General features: G+C 37.3%; 1 protein-coding gene across 8 annotated transcripts in view; it reads left to right on the forward strand.

Annotated features, from left to right (window-relative positions):
- The window catches only part of diaph2 (diaphanous-related formin 2), a 505065-nt gene extending 486759 nt beyond the window's left edge, over positions 1-18306 (forward strand). For all 8 annotated transcript variants that reach the window (XM_065273074.2, XM_065273073.2, XM_065273078.2 and 5 more), the window contains one exon: positions 16889-18306. In XM_065273074.2, coding sequence (XP_065129146.2) covers positions 16889-16953 — 65 coding nt within the window. In that variant the 3' untranslated portion in view covers positions 16954-18306. The remainder of the gene's footprint in view (positions 1-16888) is intronic.
- The last annotated feature ends 3830 nt before the right edge of the window (positions 18307-22136 follow it).

The following is a 22136-nucleotide window of genomic DNA, read 5'->3' on the forward strand; positions in this document are numbered from 1 at the left end:
AAATGGTACGAAAAAGGTGTCGTTTATCAAACCAGTTCAAGGTATTCTGACATATTCGTATGACTTTTAAAATATGTGGGGGGTCTACTCCCCAGTCTCTTTGCAATACAAATAGCTTCCCTCCATAAAAGAAACCAAAATGCGTAACAAATTGCTAGTAAATTATTTCCTGTTCTTGTGTATAATAGGCCACCTTCTGCAACATTTGATTTTTGTCTCCTTCCCCCTGTGTTTATTCAGCCATATTTTTGCAGCTCTGCTGGAATCCATATTGATAGCTGTCAGGCAGTGTTGCCGGGCAGCAGGGAAAGAGGGCTGTGAAACTAGGGTAAGGAAAGATGTTGTATGGAAAGCACATCTGTCAGATCTGATGACTTTACCCGTACTGTGATGTGAAGGGTACTGTCAGGAGATGGGGAAAACCAGCACAGGTATGCCCAGTGTATGCACTGTCCTCAGGCTGGAACTGGCTGTGACACCCTGGTGGATCGGTAGGAAGGGAAAAGAAATCTCCCTCATGTAATGTGCTGACAGGAAAGATCTGTCCACTGAAAGCCCTGATGTGCAGGTCTGTCCCAGTCATGATTAATAATCAAATGTCTTTTCTAGTCTGGCAGAGTTTGAATTTTATTGGTGATTGGTTTCAAGCATTAACCATCACTTTGAAGTACTGTGGTTAATGTTTTTCTGTCATGCTCATCTTTTTTAATTTAATGTTTTAATCTGATAGTGTTACAGATTCTTGACTTTTTATTAAATCATCCCTTTATCTCTTCTGATTGCTATTAACTTCCTTTACTTTTGTAATAATCATATATAGGGAAGCACAGTACACTCAAAAAAAAATGCTGGGTTGTTTTCAACCCGGTGTTGAGATAAAATAGGATTAACCTAACCTGTTGGGTTGTAATTTGGCCTTTGCTGGGGTGTCTTAAAGAGATCACCCAAAAATAAAAATCACGCACTCATCCTCATCAGTGATGCGCGGGTTTATCCGAAATGAGCGGGTGTCTGCGGTCACGAGTCATCCTAAAATATTTTTTATGATATTCGGGTCGCGGTCGGTCAGGTCGTTTGAAATAAAGATGCCAGTTAACTATTTTAAACAATTACTACTTTTAAAAAATGCGGGCCAGGGAGCGGGTCTGCCATCCGAGTTGCAGGCGGGTAAGTTGAAAACGTTGGTCGGGTGTGGGTTGTTTATACATTGATCCGCGCATCACTGATCCTCATGTAGTTCTAAACCTGTATGATTTTTTTATAACAACAAAATAAGGTCGTTTTTAAATTATGTAAAGTTGGTAAGTTGACGGTACCCGTTGGATTCCACCGTATTTGTTTTTCCTACTATGGAAGTCAATGGTTACAATCAGCAGTGTGCTTACCACCATTTATCAAAATATCTTATTTTGTGTTCATCAGAAAAAATACATTTATACAGATTTAGACCAACATGAGGATGAGAAAAAGATTTATTTTTGTGTGAACTATCCCTTTAACCCATTGTTGGGTCAAATGCTGGTTAATTTAACCAATGTCTTGGTTTGTCCCATTTTGACCCAACGCTTGGTTAAAAAAAAAAAAACATTTTTAGAGTGTAGAACCGATACCATTTATATCTGACTGAATGGGAAAACACATTTTGAATTATTATACTGTAGATAATCTGAATTAATAATTTTTTTCTTAAATACGGTAAATGGCAACATATTGGGTTTGCATAACTACAGGCTAAAATACAGCATTTGTGGATGGAGGGAAGACTCACTTTAAAAATTGCTGGGTTATTTTTGACCCATAATGTGAAAATATTGGACAGAACACATGCTGGGTTAAAAATGACCCAATGTTGGGTTGTTGTTATGCAACCATGGGGTATAATAACCCAGCAGTTGAGTTAAAATAACCCAGCATTGGGTCAATTTTTAACCCAGCATGTGTTCTGTCCAATATTTTCACATTATGGGTCAAAAATAACCCAGCCATTTTTAGAGTGCTGTTGGTGAAACTTTAATGTAATTGATCCCAGTGAAGAATCTCAGATACAGGTGTGTAACCACAAGGCAGATGTGCCAATAGAGATCTTTGGAAATAGGCCAACAGCAGGACCAGCAGGGAGACCCATTTTTGCGTCAGCACAGTCTTATTACAGAATGTTATACTTTACAGAGCTGTTAGTTTTGACCATTATTGAGGACCAGTGGTTCCAACAAAAAAAGTGTTTAGTTTAGGTCGTTTTGCTTTAAAATCAAGCTGCATAAAAACCCTGGACATTGCTGGTCTCTAAGAGGTTTTGACTGTGGTCATCCTTTTTTTTTCTATTTGGGTACACGTGTTTTGAGCCGACGGGGCCGTGCATATGGGCGGCAGGTGTGCTTCTCGTATTTTATTTCACACACTCCCTGAAGCACATATCGTGTAATGACGTTATTACCGGGAGACTTAATCAAACCCACTAACAATAGCTCACACTGACAGACATCCAGGCAGCCGGTGCATAATGCGCTGTGAATATTCAGAGTGGCCCAGCACACAGACGACACATGGGTGATGAATAATATAGATGCATGTATGTAACTATAGATGTCACATAACTCAAATATTTTATATGTGTTTGCATTAATTTTCGGGTTGCACGAATGACCATTTTGCACATTTATTGTTTTTGCTGTCATAGAGCATAGTTACTGCTTTTCATTGTTTAGGACAAAGTTTCCTCCACAGGGCATCAATCATTTAGCTGTTTGTAAAATAAGAATGAGAGACAAAAAATCTGTCAGAGAGAAAATAAATAGTGGGCCGAGAAACACTGGGCATGACTGATATACAGTACTGTCGGTTTAATTTAAGATGCCACATACACCATGTACAGAACAGCGAAAGCAAAGTTACATCTCGTACAGCATCGCGGCTATATTCTTGTTACCGCTGTTGTCGTCCTGTTATTATTGTCTTGTTTGGGCATTCTCACACCCACAAGCCTCTATAAAAGAGTAATGTGAAACCTTAGAGAGACCCTGTGTACTGCACTTTATTCAGGAATGTTGACTTATTTATAGGTGTTGGAATCGTGTTGTTTGCTTGTTTTATTGAAAAGCTTGCGGGTAAAGTGGCGACAGGCTAGCATGCGAGTGGGATCTCTGGAGGGCTCCCCTGCAGAAATCTTCTTCCCGATAAATAAGTCAGCGTTGATGAATCTTTAATTCACATGAAATCGGTTGTCGCCCAGAAGGTCTGCGGGGACGTGTCGTAACTTCATGCACACAGACAAACAACCACTACCACCCCCCCAGGTCAAACAATCCCTCGTTCTTGCCGTTCTGGAAGAGAAGCTGTTGCAGCCCCCATAATTAGCACAGCAGAGGCATCTATGCTTCCTTCGAATAAGATAACAAAAATTGTTTAAGACTTGCAGTCATGTGACATCTGGCTCTGTTGGATTTCACATTCACAACTGCATCAGACTGATTTAGTGCAACACTGTCACTTTTCATACGCCACAACCTATAGTTAGCAGATGCGCACACACAAGAAAAGTTTAAACCCTGTGGTTAGAGAGAAAAGAGCTTGTGCTTTAATGCCTGATGGAAAAGCGAAAAATGCGAAGGCAGGGAGATGCAAGAGGGAAATGCAAGCAGAAGAGAGTGGGGTCAAAACAAGGATGTTGAAGGAAGTCGCCGGGTTAGAGAGAGAAGAGGTAATTCAGGGCATTTTAAACAGGGAAGTGAACTGAAAGGTAGGCTGATCTGAGAAAGGGATAAAGACCAAGAACATGGACCATCAGTGGATGAATTTGCTCAAGACAAGAAAGTTCTTTCAAATGAATAATTCAGAAGCTAAACTCACTTCATCCCTAAAGCATATCACTCAATCCAGACTGTTCACAGAACAGGTCAGGGGTTCTCAGTAAAAATGGCCTGTTATGATCTTTATGCTCTTACGGTGAGAGAAGACATCTAAGGAGAGATGAGTAAATAAATAAAGAAGGGGCAGCATGTTTTATTTAAGTAAAGGTCTACACTTTGTATTCTCAGACTCACATCTGACCGCAGGATTAAGAGAGGGGACTTTTTAGTTTGCTTTTTGAGAAAGAGTTACTTTAATGTCTTTCATGTCTCTTCTGGCTTGAGCTAAAGGAACCTTTTAAACTAAATCTGCTCTCTGCTTAAAACAAGGTCTGTAGCTTTTTCAAAGCACAGTAGTTGGCACGGTTCTTAACCTGTCCCATTTTTCCAAGTCTTTTTATGTAATCCCAGAACTATTGCGACATATTATAGGGCAATTTTCCGGAGAGGTCTCAGACTAACATGCATGTTAATTTAAAACCATCTTAACATATATCAGTGCCATTGTTTTGTCTCAAGATGCACACCACTATTTTTGTAAGGTTGTTTGTAAAAACTATTTAAATGACCTGTTATAACTAAGGCCTAGTCCTGGATTAATCTAAACCCTGTCCAAGAAACTACCCCTACTTTATTTTTCTTACTGACACATATTAGATCCCATATGTTATCTTCTCACATTTTTCTCAGATTTTGTATTTATTTAACGAACAAGCCAATAAACAAAAATGCTGAAAACATATGCCTGCTTATCCCACTTAGTTTTTTTTCTTAACAAGCAGTGTTCCCAAAATTCACAGGGACAGTACCCTTGAAAAAGGTCCCAATGTGTACCAATAGATAGAGATGTGTATACATTTGCTACCAATAGGTACTTCTGAGGTACAAAAATGTACCTCTGACGCCGCATTCACACGGGGCATAAGCGTTGACGCTTCCCATTCACTTTTAATGGGTGACTTCAAGTGTTGGCGAACTGAATTGTGGATCCGTCGGCGCCGCGTCAGTGCCGTTGCTCGCGGCAGAAGTTGAACATTTCTCAACTTTTCAAGCGGCAACGCTTGCGTTCATATCGCCTTTCAGCCAATCATATCGCCTTATGCAAATAACCTAGACAGAGCCAGCCAATTACCTTTATGGAAGACCAGAGCTTGTGTTGCGGCCACAGTGATTGGCTGTTGGCCACGCTTCAGACAAGCCTTCCGTTAAGCGTTAACGCTTACGCCCCATGTGAATGTACTATGAGGCAGGGTTTGAAATTAAATGGCTCACTCACCAGCCAATTTGCCTTATACATTTTTAAGTTACAGGCCATACACAACTTCTACTAGCCAAAAAAAATAAAGAAAATAACAAGATTAACTATATCACTGTCATCTTTATTTATAAACATTTATTAAAACATTATTATTATTATTATTATTAGGGCTGTCAAAAGATTAATCGCGATTAATCACATACAAAATAAAAGTTTGTTTTTGCGTAATATAAGGGTGTGCACTGTGTAATTATTTTATATATATAAATACACATACATGCATGCATATTTATTTATTTATTTATTTATTTTTGTAAAAATATATGCATAAATGAAATTTATATATATATATATATATATATATATATATATATATATATATATATATATATATATATATATATATATAAATTATAATATATATATATATATATATATATATATATATATATATATATATTATAATTATATATATATATATATATATATATATATATATATATATATATATATATATATATATATATATATATATATTATAATTTATATATATATATATATATATATATTATAATTTATATATATATAAATTGCATGCTTGTAATCGCAATTAATTGTATATATATATATATATATATATATATATATATATATACATATATATATATATACATATATTAATATGTTTTATTTATGTAATTACACACAATACACACACATATATATTATGCTAACACACTTTTATTTTATATGCGATAAATTGCGATTAATCTTTGACAGCTTTAATTATTATTTATTATAATATCTTAATTGCATATTATTGAAACAAAATTCTGTTATCCTGCCATCTGTATAGTACAGTGAACATCAAATAAAGCATTGAATAAATTCCATGACTTAATATATTTTTTTCTGACAGTGCAGATGCCAAGGCTGTAAAGCAGTGTTTTGGTTTGTTTTTAGTCTGCAGTTGTATTGAGTAAATTTTGTCAATTTAACTCTTGCTTGGGCAAACGGTTAGCCTTTATTCGTTTATTTGAAATAAATTGAAGTGGATGTTTGCGTTCAAAAGCTTCCTTTTAAGACTGTAATGAGGTAATGGTTAACGGCTTGTTATTTTTCTTCGTTTTGTATATTTCATTAAAGGAAAGAGTCTTGACAAGCCTGTGTAACCTCGTCTTCTCCAGGTGGCGTTCTTCCCCGTTTTGACAGTTTTCCAAATTAAAGTTATCTGTGATGTGATATTTTTCCTTCCTCTAGTTGACTGTATGATTTGTTGAATCACTCATACTCCAGCATCTGCGTCCCCACAGTTCTGCTGTTGCCACTCTGGCAAGTAGAGTGATTAAGATCTACAAATGGCATCTTGAGATCTTGTTAGCAGAAAGAAGCTTTATTGCTTCTATCCATCCATTTCTCCATCCTTCCATCCCACCTCTCATCACTACTTCATCACCCTCATTTCCCATTTCATGACAATATACATCCGATTTTCTGATTTATCACACACTCTACGTCTGTTTGTGCCAGTAGTGATTGCTTTAAGAGTGCACATCATCCCTTAAAATGTAAACATGTTGTTTACAAATAATGTATTTTATATAATCATTTAATAATAATATCACACTGCAACACATGGAGTATTTTGAAAGCTTCTTTCTTAAGTGGGTGGGATTTTGCAACATATGGCCACTAATTGAAACATCACTGCATATACAGCACATCCTGCTTAGAGTAGGAGACCCAGTTAAAAATCTCTTGTAAAACATGTGGCTTAGTCTTCAAAATCTTGTAAAAGTAAAATCAATGCATCAGCATACACAGCTATGTGTATATAGTGTATGTATGTGTGCGTGTGTGTTTGTTCAGCATTTATTCAGTGATGTTGTCATGTGAATTTATAGAGCTCTTCTCTCAGTGCTGATGTGACATCAGATTTAATGGAGGAGGAGACCAGAGACATGTCTGATCAGTCATGTCTCCTTTGGTCAACAATCTGTTTCTCACTCAATCGTTCCTTTGGATTCATCTAAAACACAATTACATTTGAAAGGCGAAATAGGATTGAAGAATCTATCGATCTGTGTCGTATCAACACTATCCATCTGTGTTTATCTTTCTATCTGGCTTTCCCATCATAGAAGGGTTTTTATTGTAACCACACCATGCATTTTCTTTCTTATTTGTTTAGTGATCCATCAGCCTATTTACCTTATCATGCTGCCAAACCATCCATTTACACTTCCATCTGTCTGTCAAACAATATCGTGGTATCCATTTGTCTAACTATCTTCTCTGTGTACTTACCCCACTGTCAGTCAAAGCATCTGCAGTTTTTCTTTGGTTGAGGAATGGCATGGGTCTGATAAAGCTTGGTACACTTCTGATTCATGCAACCACCTCAGCATACATGCGTAATAAGAGCCGATACTTCACTGTCACTGACGCTTACGTATGTGTTAAATGACATTTTCGTTTGTCCTTTGTGCATATAATGCACAATATGGAGACGTGTTTATGAAACTTTGTTCAGTCTATCCAAATAACTTTTTGGCGCTTTTTAAAGAAGCTGATCTGTATGGCGATTGTACTGGCAAGTCAGCTAGTCTTAAATGGACAGTATCGTGTTTTAGGACGTACTGTAGTGCACTCCGATTACTGAATTAAACATGTTTACACCAGAAGCACAAATTTATCCTCTCAGCATGATAAATAACACAGTTTACACCTGCACATATGTATAATGTTTTGTTTTAGGGCTTATAGATTATAACAACATTACAAACACACATGAAATGGCTTTAAAAAAATCTAAGCATCTTTTTGGTGATAGGATGAATACTCAGTTTCTTGCCTGCAGCGGTGGGGAGAATAAGCCATATTGCTATTAGTGCACGTTTGCTTTTCTACAACACTGCAGAGGTGATGATAGCACTGCAGATTAGCCTCAGGCTGCGATCTATTAGATGTTTTTCATCTGATGTGTGTGCCTTTGCTTCCTATCTCCCTTTCTGGAGAGGTTTGGTTACAGCAATATCTAAAATTCTGCAATTGTTTTATTTATAAAAAACAGCTTTTGCATAAGTCAAAAACTAGGGTGACCATACGTGCCATTCTTCCCGGTCTTCCAGGAGTCGTATTTGTTGACCGCATTCCCAATTCAGTTAAAAACATAAGACATACAATCTTAGTTTCATTCTTACCTTTAAATGTAACGGTTGCTTTCTGTAATAATAATAATAATAATCTTCTAAGACTTATGTGGTCGACAAATACGACTTCCGGAAGACGCACCCGAATTCCTGGCCAGGACATGTCTGGGAAGAATGGCACGTATGGTCACCCTACAAAAACTGTTATCCACCCCAATAGGAAATTTTAGTAGGCCTGCATGAGGCTAGGACTTCCTGCCGTTGACGCCAACCATAGTTTTTCTTCTGCCCATGTTACAGAACTGTCAGGGCCATCCCGCAACAGAAATAAACTATTGCCTTGCTCTCTCCTCTAAAAATAAGCATTTGTTTATCGACATGTGTAGTGATTTTCAGCTCTCCTGTGCCGTATTGTGTGCCACGCTGTCAAAAAGCATTACTCTAAGGCCTGGCTCTCCTTTCAGCATTGACCAGTGCAGCCGAGTAGGACAATGCAGGGTGCTGGGGGGCAGCCGGTTAGCAAGCCTTCAGAGAAATCTGTTAAGATGTTGCCTTTTAACTACCATTATAGCTTTTGCTCTTTAGTATTAGTATGAAACTTTAATGCAGTATTTAATGTAGAAACGGTGAAAAGTGAAGGGCAGTGCAGGTATCAAATATCTGGGTCACTTATTCATTATATTAAGCATGGCTTTCACTGGTTGAGAGGCATTTTTTTGGCATATTTTTATTTGTAGCCTTACTTCATTATTTTGATCATTTTTTAGGTCTTACAGACTGTCAGATTAGACATAACACATCTCCCATTTGTTTGGAAATGGCTCAAAGAGAGATTTTGGGAGAATGCACACCAGACCTCGAGCTTATCTGAGCTCTCATCAATCTTAGTTTGATTAGGAGCGTGCGTGTTTACTCTTTCTGCTTGTGGATCTGCAGTGGATGGCTCTGACAAATGCGCCGCACTTGGTCTAAACATCCGTAATATCAGCAGAGCATGGCGCTTGAATTTTAAGACATCTCGCCCATCTTTTTGATCTTTTTCTTTGCTTTGGTTATGGCAGAGAATGCACTTAAGAGCTCAAATTTCAATCTGGAAATGACCTGGGATGTCAGTCCTGCCATCACAGATACTCGGTGGTTGTACGTATGGAGTTTTGCAGAGGGCCACCCAGTAAAGATTGTGTTCCCAAGCCAATATAGCAGATCTTGCAAGACTAAGATTAATGTACAGTGCATTGATTTTTTTCTTCTCTCACTGCACTTATTAAACCTAATGTCAAATAATTATTCTTTCCTGCCTTTTTTCACTAACATTGAGTTTTTTTCTTCTATTTAATGACTCATGCCCACAGTTCTGCTTTTGATTAAGACATATTTTTTAACGCTGATTTACCATAGACCAGTGTGACAAACAACCTTAAATTAGATTTTAGTTATGTAGCATGTGTATACACACACACACACACACACACACACACACACACACACACACACACACACATATATATGTGTGCATGTGTAGAGAGACAGAGAAAAAGAATTATCATAACACATATTTAGTTGGTTATTTATAGGTTTGTACATCCAGTCATTATTTAAAAAACGTTCCATATGTTCTTATTTTTTATGAACGAACTAGCCAGCCATCAATATATATACATATACTATATATATATATATATATATATATATATACATATATATACATATATATATATATATATACATATATATACATATATATATATATATATATACATATATACATATATATATATATATATATATATATATATATATATATATATATATATATATATATATATATATATATTGCACATTTGACATTTTGGTTTCGGTTTTAAAACATGCATAAATTAAATAAAAAGTGCAAGACTTGCTTAATGTTTAAATAGTTATTAAGAGAGATCAAGTTTGGGACCTGATTGATGTTAAAATGGTTAAAAAGAGAAATAAGACATAAAAACAATCGTCCTTGTGCTGACTGTCATATCTGATACATGCAAACAGCTGCGCGACCCTGATATATGCACACAAAGACAGAATTACAGTTTTAAAAATATCTGTTTTGACAAGAATTCACACTGATATAATCTGTAATGTCTTAAATAAATGTTTGATTAACTGTTGGGGAAAAATATCTGATGTGGAACATTATATTACATCCTTTCATTACAGTTGATGTCTCAATGTCAATCAAATAATAAAAGAAAGAAAAGTTGAACATATATTTTTCCTATTGAAATAGTTTTCAGTGGTGGCCGGTGACTTTTTATTCGAGGGTACACGATGTGAAGTTCGTCACAAATGTATGTAGCCCGTCATGTGTGTGGTTGTAATTTCAAAATATGTGTTTGGCGCGTCAAGTGAACCGGTGTGCATCACGTGTCTTGTCAAAATAAGTGCCTGCTGCAGACGCGTCTAAAGGGTTTATGATAAAAGAGACGCTCGCGTTTGATAGATACTTGCATAATCTCATGCGTAATCAGAGTTTAATGTTAAGGGAGTGTCTTGCGTGTATTTTGTGAACGTAAGCGTCTCTTTTATCATAAACGGTTTTGACGTGTGTGCAGCAGGCACTTATTTTGACCGAACACATGGTTCACATGACGTAACAAACACATATTTTGAAAACACGAGCAAAACACATGATACTCCGAACACATATTTTGAATTTTTGCCCCTCGGAAAAGCAGTCACGAGCCGCCACTGATTGTTGTTGACTTTTTGTGTGCTCAATTTATTAGTCTTACCAGTGATTTTAGGGTATGGATGTAGTTTGTTTTTGAACCTTAAATTTTTTTAACTGGATTTTTTTATTATTATAGCTGATTCTTTCACAGAGAACATGCATACATTTGCATAAAACATTAAACATACATTAAATGTATGCATTAAACATAAATTTGCACAAAGCATCCATACTGTATTTGTCCATGGCCATGTTGATAAGAGTATTAAAACCTGCCATTAAGATGCGAATATGCCATTAAGTTGCGATTAATCACAAGTTAACTCATGACAATCATGCGATTAATCTAGATGAAATATTTTAATCGATTGACAGCTCTAACATATATAACATTATGACCACTTGCCTAATATTGTGTAGGTCCCCCTTTTACCATCAAAACAGCCCTGACCCATCAAGAGCATGGACTCCACTAGACCTTTCTAACAGAACCAGCGTTCACTTTTTCAGCAGTTTCAGTTACAGTTACAGTCCTACAAAATATCATTTTTTGCTAAAACTGTATCACTCATTATGGTTTAACTGCTTAACAACAAATTATTTTTCACCCAGAACAAGGCTATAAACTAAGCAATGTTTTCGATTGTCTTAGGGTTAGGAACTGCTTTGACCTTCCAGTCTTTACTGGCTACAGCTAAAGTAACCTTCCCAACTGAATCTACTCTCTCCTAAAAAACAATTACTCTTTAGCTTTGAAGGAAACCTTGGCTTGTACAACTGTACTTTTTGCTCCTGCAGCCCCATAACTTACAACCGAAGAAATAACATACCTTCACATCCTATTTATATTTTCTGTTTCGAGTGCTAGTGCTCCATTACCCATAAAGCTTGAGTCTGACAAAGGCATGCTGAAGATGAGAAGAGTAGATAGCAGCTACTGCAGCTCTCTCTCTCTCTCTCTCTCTCTCTCTCTCTCTCTCTCTCTCTCTCTCTCTTTGCCTCACCCCTCCCTCTATGGCCCACTAGCAGTAAACACTGTGTGTTGACACATGGCCCTCAGAGATTTAATCACCTTTATTACATTTTGTTGCTGGAAAAAATATGAAGCGATACACATTACGTGCTCGAAAGGCTTGTGTGTGTGCGTGTGTGTATCTAGCACCGACTGTACACCTTCAAAATCTCTCCAATATAACAGATGCATAACAATTTGATATACTGTAACTATTTGCTTCAGTCCGTTTAATATTCATTGCATTTATTATTCACTAGCACAATTACCTGTGCTTATTCACATAGTTACTACAAAACTGTTGATTGAAGCGTATTTGTTATTCATGGGACAAACCTTGTGCCAAAGAAGTCTACAGATGATGCAACTTCATGTAATTACAGGCAGATGACAGTAATGCAAAATCCATTATGTCATTTATTCTCATTAGAAGAATGCAGGAGGGGCCATCAGGGACCTATCACTCAATCATACAGTGGAAGTGTCTGATAGGTGTTCAAAGCAAAGTGTGTGTGTGCGTGTGAGTTTTTTTTTAGTGACATATTGTTCGACTTCCCTCTGCAACAGATTATGATGTTTTTAAAAGACTTTCCTTAACAAATACCCACTAAATACTGAGTAGCCGTCCAATACCATCATTTTAATTCAATCATAGAATGCGGACATTTCTCCAGCTTAACATCCAACCTGATTTCACGAATTTCTGTGTTATAGTCACGGATCTCATCATTTTTCTATGTCTGTACCACAAACTTTCTTTTCCATGTCAGTTTCACGTATTGGTTACTCAGAGGCTGTTTACACTTGGCATTAACATGCGTTTTCGTCGATCGGATCACAAGTGGACGACGTTAATGCCAGGTGTAAACGGTGTTCAAACGTTTTGAACGCGTCCACTTTCAACCACTTTCAACCACATCCAGAGGTTGTCGAAACCACTTTCGATCGGATCGCTTTGGAGTTGCGGAACGCATATGTGGTTGAACGTGTTCGAACAGCCACACGCGACCGCCTTCTCTCCGCCCATTTATCTAATCTGAGGTATTAAACACAAGTTTTACGTCTTTTTTTGACTTCTTGCGTGAACATACGGTGAACAGCACTATTTTTAGCCTTTCATTGATAAAACTACTGCGGGTGTTCTCCGTAGTTTCGTTTTGAAAGCGTGAAAGTTGCGCGATCCTATTTCATCAATTGCACTGAAAATTCAGAGAAAGCTCCAACTTATAAACATACAAAACACTGTGCAGCATGTATACTTGCTTAACAAGCAGCGGACTCCGACATAATATTAGTTTGCGTCCATACAAACTCATAATTACTCCGGCTCGGGTTTGAATGACAGCAGAGAGATTCGCCCACCGTCTCACGGACCGTCCCCTCACAGTATTCAGGACAGAAGCGGTCGAAAGTGGACAAAAGAGATGGATTTACATACCAGGTGTAAACGTAATGTGTCTCTCTCGTCCACTTGTGATCCGATCGATGAAAACACATCTTAATACCAAGTGTAAACAGCCCCTCAGTTGTTTTTCCTATTTTCTTACAATTTTTGCGTGGGTTTGGGGTTAGAATGACTTTCTGTAACATAAAACTACATCCTAACCCAAACCCTACTCTAACCCTAATGTCAGGTGACAATTGTTTAAAAATCAGAAGAAATTTTTTTTTATAAACTAATAGTTAAAGTGACATCAAAACCCCAAATCTAACCCCAAACCCACCGAAAATGGTTTAAAAATAGGAAAAACAATTGAGTTACCAATAGGTGAAGCAGACACAGAAAAGAAAGTCAGTGGTATGGACACGGAACAATGCGGAGACCCATGACAATGACACGGATAAATGAGCAAAATATTCCATGACTATACCACGGAACTTTGTGACATCATGTTGCTAACATCAGGTTTTTTTTCTTTTTCACCTCAATCCATTTTCTTTGTCCATCCAACGTACAGATGCATCCACTGGAAAGAGCAGGTAAAAAGCCATGATTTGTGATCAGTGCCGTAGTTATTTTAAAATTGTCTAGTGGTGTGTTTGTATTGTGAAAGTGAATGCTCATCCTTGAATAGCTTCATATTGTGTAGCCCAATAGAAATACCCTGCGGTTGGTGTGATTGTTTCTGTAGATTGAGTATTTTAGTTTGATAGACCTGAAACGAAGAGAGCTTTTCAGCTCAAATTAAGAGATAGAGTAAGGTCTGTCCAAATCTTCTATAGTTTTTGAGCTTTGTCTTTTGTCCCACCTATTTGTTTCAAAGATTGACTTTTTCACCTTAATCTTGTCTACAATCTGTTAAGCAGTTATCTGAAGTATTGCTCTACACTTTATTTTCCAAATCCACCACTTTCAAACTACAGGTGATACTTCCATCCATTTTCAATTTGGTCCACAAACTTGAAGAACTGTTTCAGATCCAAATCAAACAATATTGTCTGAGCATGAGCTTCCAATATGGCTGCAAAATATAGCTACATTTTAGAAGCAATTGGTGAAACAATGGCAGTTGTTTGGACTAGGCCTTTAAGATTATCATCTCTCTCCTCTCAGTGCCTGCTCCTTCCCTCTTTAATCATTTTCCCCTTCTACATCCTACACGATGTCAGGCTGAGCGTGTAGTCCGGCATAAGAAACTATATTATCAAAAGTGAGTTTGTGAATGCCAGTTGGGTCTTGAGATAAGAAAAAGAAGGCCCTTTGTAGAAATTGTAAATAAAATCTGATATAACAGCCCGTCCTCATAGAAGTTCAGAAAAGTTCTTTGTTTTATCGCTGCTGTCAATGGGTAGTCGAAATGCACGTTTGGTTCAGAGGGATAGAGAGAGTGGGAGCGCCTGGAGGCCTTCAGGCATTTGGCTTTTTGAAGTGGAAGTGGATAAAAGACTCAGCCGTCATTTCAACTCATATTATGGATTTCCTGGAAATAGAACGTGCGGAGTTGAAAGGTCAGCGTCCTTTACTTGAGGAAGTTCCTCGCAAATCCTTGATCCATTTGTGCTTTTGCCCCAGACTCTTTATTTATCTTTGCCTCCCTCTCCCGTAACTGCATCTCTTCTATCTCTTTGCATTACCCTCTTGTTATTAGCATTGTCCCTCCCCTGTGGTGAGTTTCCTTGTTAGGACAGATTTATACGTCTACTGAAGCTTGAATTAAAAAGGCTCTAGGCAAGGGGTTTTCCGAGCACAAGGCAGTCGGGCTTATAATCAGACGACACCGGGCTTACAATAGCGCAGTGACCGTAGTAATGACTTGTTTTATTTCAGCAAAATTTATTTTGTAAAACCATAAAAGGATCTTTACAAAGTGATTTCTAACTTATTCTTTCATCGGCACTCACGACTGACCTTGGCAAGCGGGCTATACTTTAAATTTGTTTAAAGTGTAAATCCACCTTTACCTTGGTGCCCACTTGCTCCTAACTCATTACCTGACATGATAAATGGGGCCTGTTCCATTAAACTATGCCCATAGCCACCTGGCACTGAGTAATGGCAGTTGCACGGGCCGAACTGCCAGGCCTGGTAGGAAAGGTATGGTGGCTTAAGCATGGTGTTGGCTCCTGAATCCACAGGAAGTAGAAAGGTTGTCCATTCTACTTGCCAAATGGCCCCTGCCCAGCCTCTCACTACACCATGTTTGGAATGGAGGGGTTCATTGTGCGATCCATAATGGGTTGGCCTCGGTAGCCGAGTTCAGCTAACACCTTTAGTATTTGTTTCCATCATTCTCCTCGCTGGCCTCGTTTCAAAGGACCTGCTAAGCAACAGCTAATAACCATGAATGACATTCCAGCAATTTCGTCCCCATTTGAATATTAAACACTGCTTTCTCCAAAACACCAACCCTCCTATGAAGTGCGCACAGCTAGTGTGAATGCACTGTGTGCCCATTAAGAGTCTCTTCTCCAGTCTGTGTGGTTATAGGTGGATGAGCTCTTAAGTCAAGATCAGACACTAAATGGCGTTACTACGTTACTAGACATGAAGAGAATGACTGAAGATCTTCTGTCTGCTTCACTCTTTCCCCACCAGCGTTTTAAGAAAAGTTGCCAGCATTTTTTTTTTTTTTTTTTTTTTTTTGATGTTATCCATTTAATGCCAATTTTGTTCTTTAAATATATAAATACAAACAATATATCAAATTAACACTCTGGGGTCGCGTACGGCGCCGGCGCCGCAAACTCTTTATTTCTCAATTTCTCTGCAGAGACTTAGATTACTCTGCTGATTTGGGACTTATACTTCATTTAAAACGTTAAAGTGTCTAGTTTTTTTGTGTGTGTGTCCACTCCCAATAAAACAAAAATGTTGTGCTTTTCGCTCATTATGCAGCTCATTATACAAGTCTTTTGTTTCCTCAGCTGTCAATCACAGATTATTCACGAGCTTCCAGCCTCCTTGCACATTGCCGCCTTAACCAAAAAATGACTTTGAAATTGTAAATCAATATTGTTTTTTGTGAATGAGTAGGCAGAATGATTTTCACATAATTTTAAAGAAAAAAACTCTATAGACTACTAGATCCTGTTTTGAAAAGTCTTGGGAAAACATGTAAAGAATGAGTTTTGTGGACTTATACAAGTCACTCAAAAATGTAGCTTTTTCAAAAACCACGCATATTTTTTCTCTCTCAAAATACAAACATGTACATACATGTTGCTCATATAATAATGTAGCCCAGTTTGTGCTGAACACAGTGTTATGAGACTTTGCCATTATTATGTTTTTAAGCAACTGAAAAAAGCACAAATGTCAGTGCAGGTCAAAACTTCTCCAGGGCCCTAATTTCCCCTTAGACCCCAGAGGGTTAAAGAACAGACCATCTGCCTTAAAAAAAGTATTTCCCATACTGTCTACCATTGTGAATGCAACTGTCTAATTTTTCTTATTCTCTCTTTGCACAGACAACCGTCGCACTGGTTTGGAAAGATCCCGTTCACGTCACAATCCAAACCCTATGTTCCGATGATCGCTTGCCGGCTAAGGACGAGCTTTGCCAAGTGCCAAAGACCCAGAAGTGGGGAAGTTGAAGAGGGTTGAACAGGGATTGAGAGAAAGCCACCCAGAAAGCCCTCCCCTTTAACATATACACACACACGCCCAAATGAACATGCATACACAATGAACCTCAAAGACGCGTGCTGCCGCTCACCCTTCATCACAGGATAACCATGACTCTCTGTGAAGCCTTATATATATAATGGTCCACTGGTCCTATTGCATAAAACCTAATGAATTTAGGTGTGTTTATTGGAGATGTTTGCTTGACTTTGTTAGTTTGTTATCTTTATGATTGTCTTGGTTCTGTTTATATCTCACGACGCTAACTCCCTTGATCTGGCTCACGTCCATCCCTCTATCTGCAAACAGTCAAATTATTGGCTGCAGTTTGATTTCTCACTATTGGATTTTTCGGCACACAAACACGCTCTTTTTGTTGACAGAATGCCTAAAGCATCGATATAGAGTGTATGGGTCTGTTCGCACCCCCCTTGGTTTTTATTTCATTTTTCATTTTATCATCAGTCATATATATATATATTCTCTGATCACGTTTTTTTTCATATGTCACAGATTTGATGTATGTAGCAACATGAAAAAGCTGCTGATTTTAGCATGAACCTTTCCGGGTGTACACATTTGTGATGTGTGAGATGCCACAAGGTACCCGAGATGGTTGAACGTTATTGCTCTTTATCTACGGTAAACACTTCAAACACACATAGACATTTCTCTTGCCGAGTCAAAGGTTTTATTAAAGCGAATCTGCGGGTATGTGAAGCAAGCACGAATCAAAGCGATGCCATTCATTCCTGTTTTCAGACGTGTCATAGGTTTTATGTACTTGTAGCTTTTAGTCATCTATGTAGGAGAGTATTTTAGTGAACTGTAGCTTATTGTGTGTGTGTGTGTGTGTGTGTGTGTGTGTGTGTGTGTGTGTGTGTGTGTGTGTGTGTGTGTGTGTGTGCGTGCGTGCGTGCGTGCGTGCGTGCGTGCGTTTGTGCGTGTGTGCGTGTGTGCGTGTGTGCGTGTGTGTGTGTGTGTGTGTGTGTTTTTTTCAAAATCCATTGGCCATTTTTAAGAGCTCTTAGATCTGACACCTTTTCCTCTCCAACTACATTTTACCTTTTGAATTGAATAGATTCAGAAACTCTAAGGACTGGATTACTGAAATTGTTACAGTGGTTATTTTTACAGGGATGTTTAAAACAGGGTAAAGATGCTGTAATTTTTACTATATAGCATATGATGTTAATATGGGCTAGTCATTAAACTTACAGTATGAAGAAGCTCATAGTACAATACATCCCTTTATAATACAGTCCTGTCGAATGCTTTATTCCGATTGGTTGAGAAATCTTCCACAAGTATTGATTCTTTTTTCTGTAAAATGCACACCAGATCTGTCAAATGTCTTAAAATAACCACCAGAGCAATGTTTGTGCTAACCGTGGTATGTGCGAAATAATTGTATGTATCTCGCATCATACCGCATTACCACCTTGGACGTGCATACTTTTTTTTTTTATAATTCATCAGTTATTCCTTACCTATAAATTTATTTACAGGGTTCCCACGGGTCCTTAAAATCCTTAAAAGTTTGTGAATCTGGTGGGGGATTCAAGGCCCTGGGGAGTTTTTGAAAAAATACATACATAGATACAGGTCATTGAAAGTTTTCTTGGGAAAAAAATCCATATTATTCCCTGTGTAGTGTAGGATAATATCGTTAAAAATTCTAGACTTTTTAAGCACACGTGTTAAACTGTTTGCTTTAAATTCTGTATGCGAATGTTGATTCATACCAAAATGCTTGAAAACGTCTTGGGTTACATATGTAACTGTTGTTCCCTGAAACTGGAACCAGACGCTGTGTCTCCCCTGCCATACTTCCTGCGTCCCTGTAACGCCGTCTTTGGCAATATTTTAGATAGCGATATACTTCACTCTGTCTTTGTCGTTAAGCCTCACCATTGGTTGAATTTGATATACACATTCAGACGCATTTACCCCTGGAGGCGTCCCCAAAGTGTCCTGCAGTGACGCAGCGCGAGTTCCCTCGAAAGGGAACTGTAACAATGTAACTTAAAAGGTAATACGATGTAACCTTGCTCTCACTTGAAATGTGTCCCCACATTTAGTGCTTGAATTTGAGGGTACTGGACCTGAAAAGTCCTTGAAAGGTCCTTGAATTTGAAGTTAAGTAAGCTGTGGGAACCCTGTATTTACTTACGAGTAAGGCTTCAGTTTACTAGAAATATTCTCTTGGCGCTCAAAGCTCATTTTAGTGGCATTCTTTTATTATTTGTAAAATATGTATTTATTCACAGTTTGCCAGATAATGCCTGAAGCCTTTGATGTGTGAACATTAGCCAGATTCCAGTGCAAAGAAGATATAACAGTGACAGTAAAGAGATGTTCACGACATGGTGGCTGTCTTCATGTGAAAACCATTAGTGGATTTTCTCTGCCACTTCCTTGCGCTCTTGCTTGTGGCGTGAGTAGTCATTTGCCATAATGTTTCATGTCCCCCATGTCCATAACACTGCAGGCAACTCTATGTAAAACAGTGTCTGCTCTCTTACGGGTGAATGGAGTTATACTGCCTAACGTACTGGTACATGCCATACCGAAATTGCGATTTTACACACCCAAAGCTTATTTACCCTGATGTTTCAACAGATGCTATCTTGGGTTGTTTTGTTCATACGGCATATGTAAGTGTGGTTCGTGCTTTTAAACAACCTACTGTTAGACAGGCTTTCTCTTTACTCAAACCCTCTAGAGTGAGGAAAGGTCGAGATGCAAGCGTATCGCAATCCATTGATTTGCTTTTCTAATTAAAACTGGCCTTTCAATGCTTTCCAGCACAACACAATAGATGCTGTGCTGGGCTCGTATGCGATACGCTATTTTAAACTCATGTTAATGGTAATTACAGCATCCATACCCTTTAAGCAGACACCTCAAACATACAGTTACGTGATCTGAAGGCCAGCATCAATGGTACAGAGTAAAAAAGCATTCAGGAAATAGTCTACTATGAACAACAAATCTATAATTATGCTGAGATTGATCACGTGCCAAACGTCGATGATTATAACTTTTTAATCCTATGATATTTTTATTGTTAGTATTATTTGTGGAAGCACAAGAGGATAAATCTCATCACACTAATTCTTCCTGTATGATGCAAGCAAACAGATAAAGACCAATTTGAGGTAATTTGCAGCGATGCATCTTCCCAGACAGAACTATTTCCCTGAGAATTGTTTTTGGGGATCATTTTCACAACGCTAATGTCTATGAAATATTCTTCAAAATGATGTGTAATTTATAGATTTTTCTTTCTTTTCCTAAGAAAAAAAAAGTTTTTTACCACCCAATGATCTTTCCTCTCCATCTGTGATATTGATGTTAATCTTGTGTGTATTGTTATAGGCTAATATATGTGTCACGTGTATTCAATAAGGATATTTTAGAGGATTTATCCTAATGCAGGTTAGAATCTGTGTATCATTTTAAAGTCAGATTCGGTATTGGATGTAAGACCGAGACCGTGAGGAAACTCGGAAAGGAAATTTGAAGTCACCAGTGCCAATTTGGGTCCTCTGCTGTGTCATTTATCCACATTTGCTCAATATGCTCAGTTCAGATTGTATGACGGTGCACTTTAAATTGTTAAATATAGACCTGGAGTGGTCTTTTAATTTGTGATTTCTCAGCATATCATTGCCAATATAGACTGCTTGCATGTGCGGTAACTGTTCCTGACAAGTGATTCAATCTTCATTCTCTCCAAATTCTCCACCAACCTCTCTCATTGCTTCTTGGCACTTGGAACTACATCAAAGTTACATGAGTATGAACAACTACAGCTGTCTCAGGACATTGTTTTCTTTTTTAGGTAATATAAAAGTTCATATCCCTCCATTATTTACCCTGACATTGTGTTTTAAGCGATTTATATTTGTAACATCTTTATTTTTACCTGTGACTAAAAAAAGTGGAAATGGTTATTCACACTGTACAAGAATATCATGCTAAATAATAACCAGTTTCTCAAAACAAAGTCTCTTGTGTATTATTCCCTAAATGAATTACGAATTAATTGAATTTTAAATCTTTTGATGCAATCATGCAAACTAGGTTTACCCATGTACAGTATAGTGAATTGTCATTAGTTCAAAATCCTGTTCAACCGTTTTCAGACCAAGGACTCCTTAATAGATAAAGAAAAGGAGCATGGACCCCAAGTACATGTATGCAATCAAGACTGTATATCTTGTGTATTTAAAGATCTAAAAAAAAATGGCATACTACATAACATTTTATGTAACTGAATAGATTTGGTCATGGTGACATTTTTTTATTAGCTTAACATTTTGCATTAAAAAATGTAATTAATACATAGTTTTTTACATTTAAACTGGGAAAAGATTAATCGCGATTAATCGCATACAAAATAAAAGTGAAATATTTGAGTGTGCGCTGTGTGTAATTATTATGAATATATAAATATAATATATGTGTGTGTGGTTAAATAAACATAATAATTACACACAGTAAACACACATATATTAGTCAAAAATGCACTTTTATTTTGTATGCGATTAATCTTTTCCCAGCACTAATTTAAACAATATTTGGACAACCTGATCTCACAAAATTCTGTGTTATTCGTCACGGAAATTTTTATAAATTTATCCTTGTCCATGTCACGGAATTCAGCTTTTTCCCGTGACGGGAGCACAGATGTCTTTTCCGTGTCACTCGCATGCAAAATAAAAATGGCATAATATATGTGTGTGTATTGTGTGTAATTATTATGTATATTTAACCACACACACATACATATATTCATTTTAGATTTTTTTTTTATATAAAATATAGAATATATAAAAATATAAATATATATATATATATATATATATATATATATATATATATATATATATATATATATACACATGTAAATGTTTCTTAAATACATACATGAATTTCATTAATTCATTCATATACATAATAATATAACACACACACACACACTCATATATTATGCCAAAAATCACTTTTATTTTGTATGCGATTAATCGCGATTGATCTTTTCCCAGCACTAATCCTTACCCAAACCCCAACTCTAACCCCAAC

Source organism: Paramisgurnus dabryanus, chromosome 16, assembly GCF_030506205.2.
Source record: "Paramisgurnus dabryanus chromosome 16, PD_genome_1.1, whole genome shotgun sequence".
NCBI lineage: Eukaryota > Metazoa > Chordata > Actinopteri > Cypriniformes > Cobitidae > Paramisgurnus > Paramisgurnus dabryanus.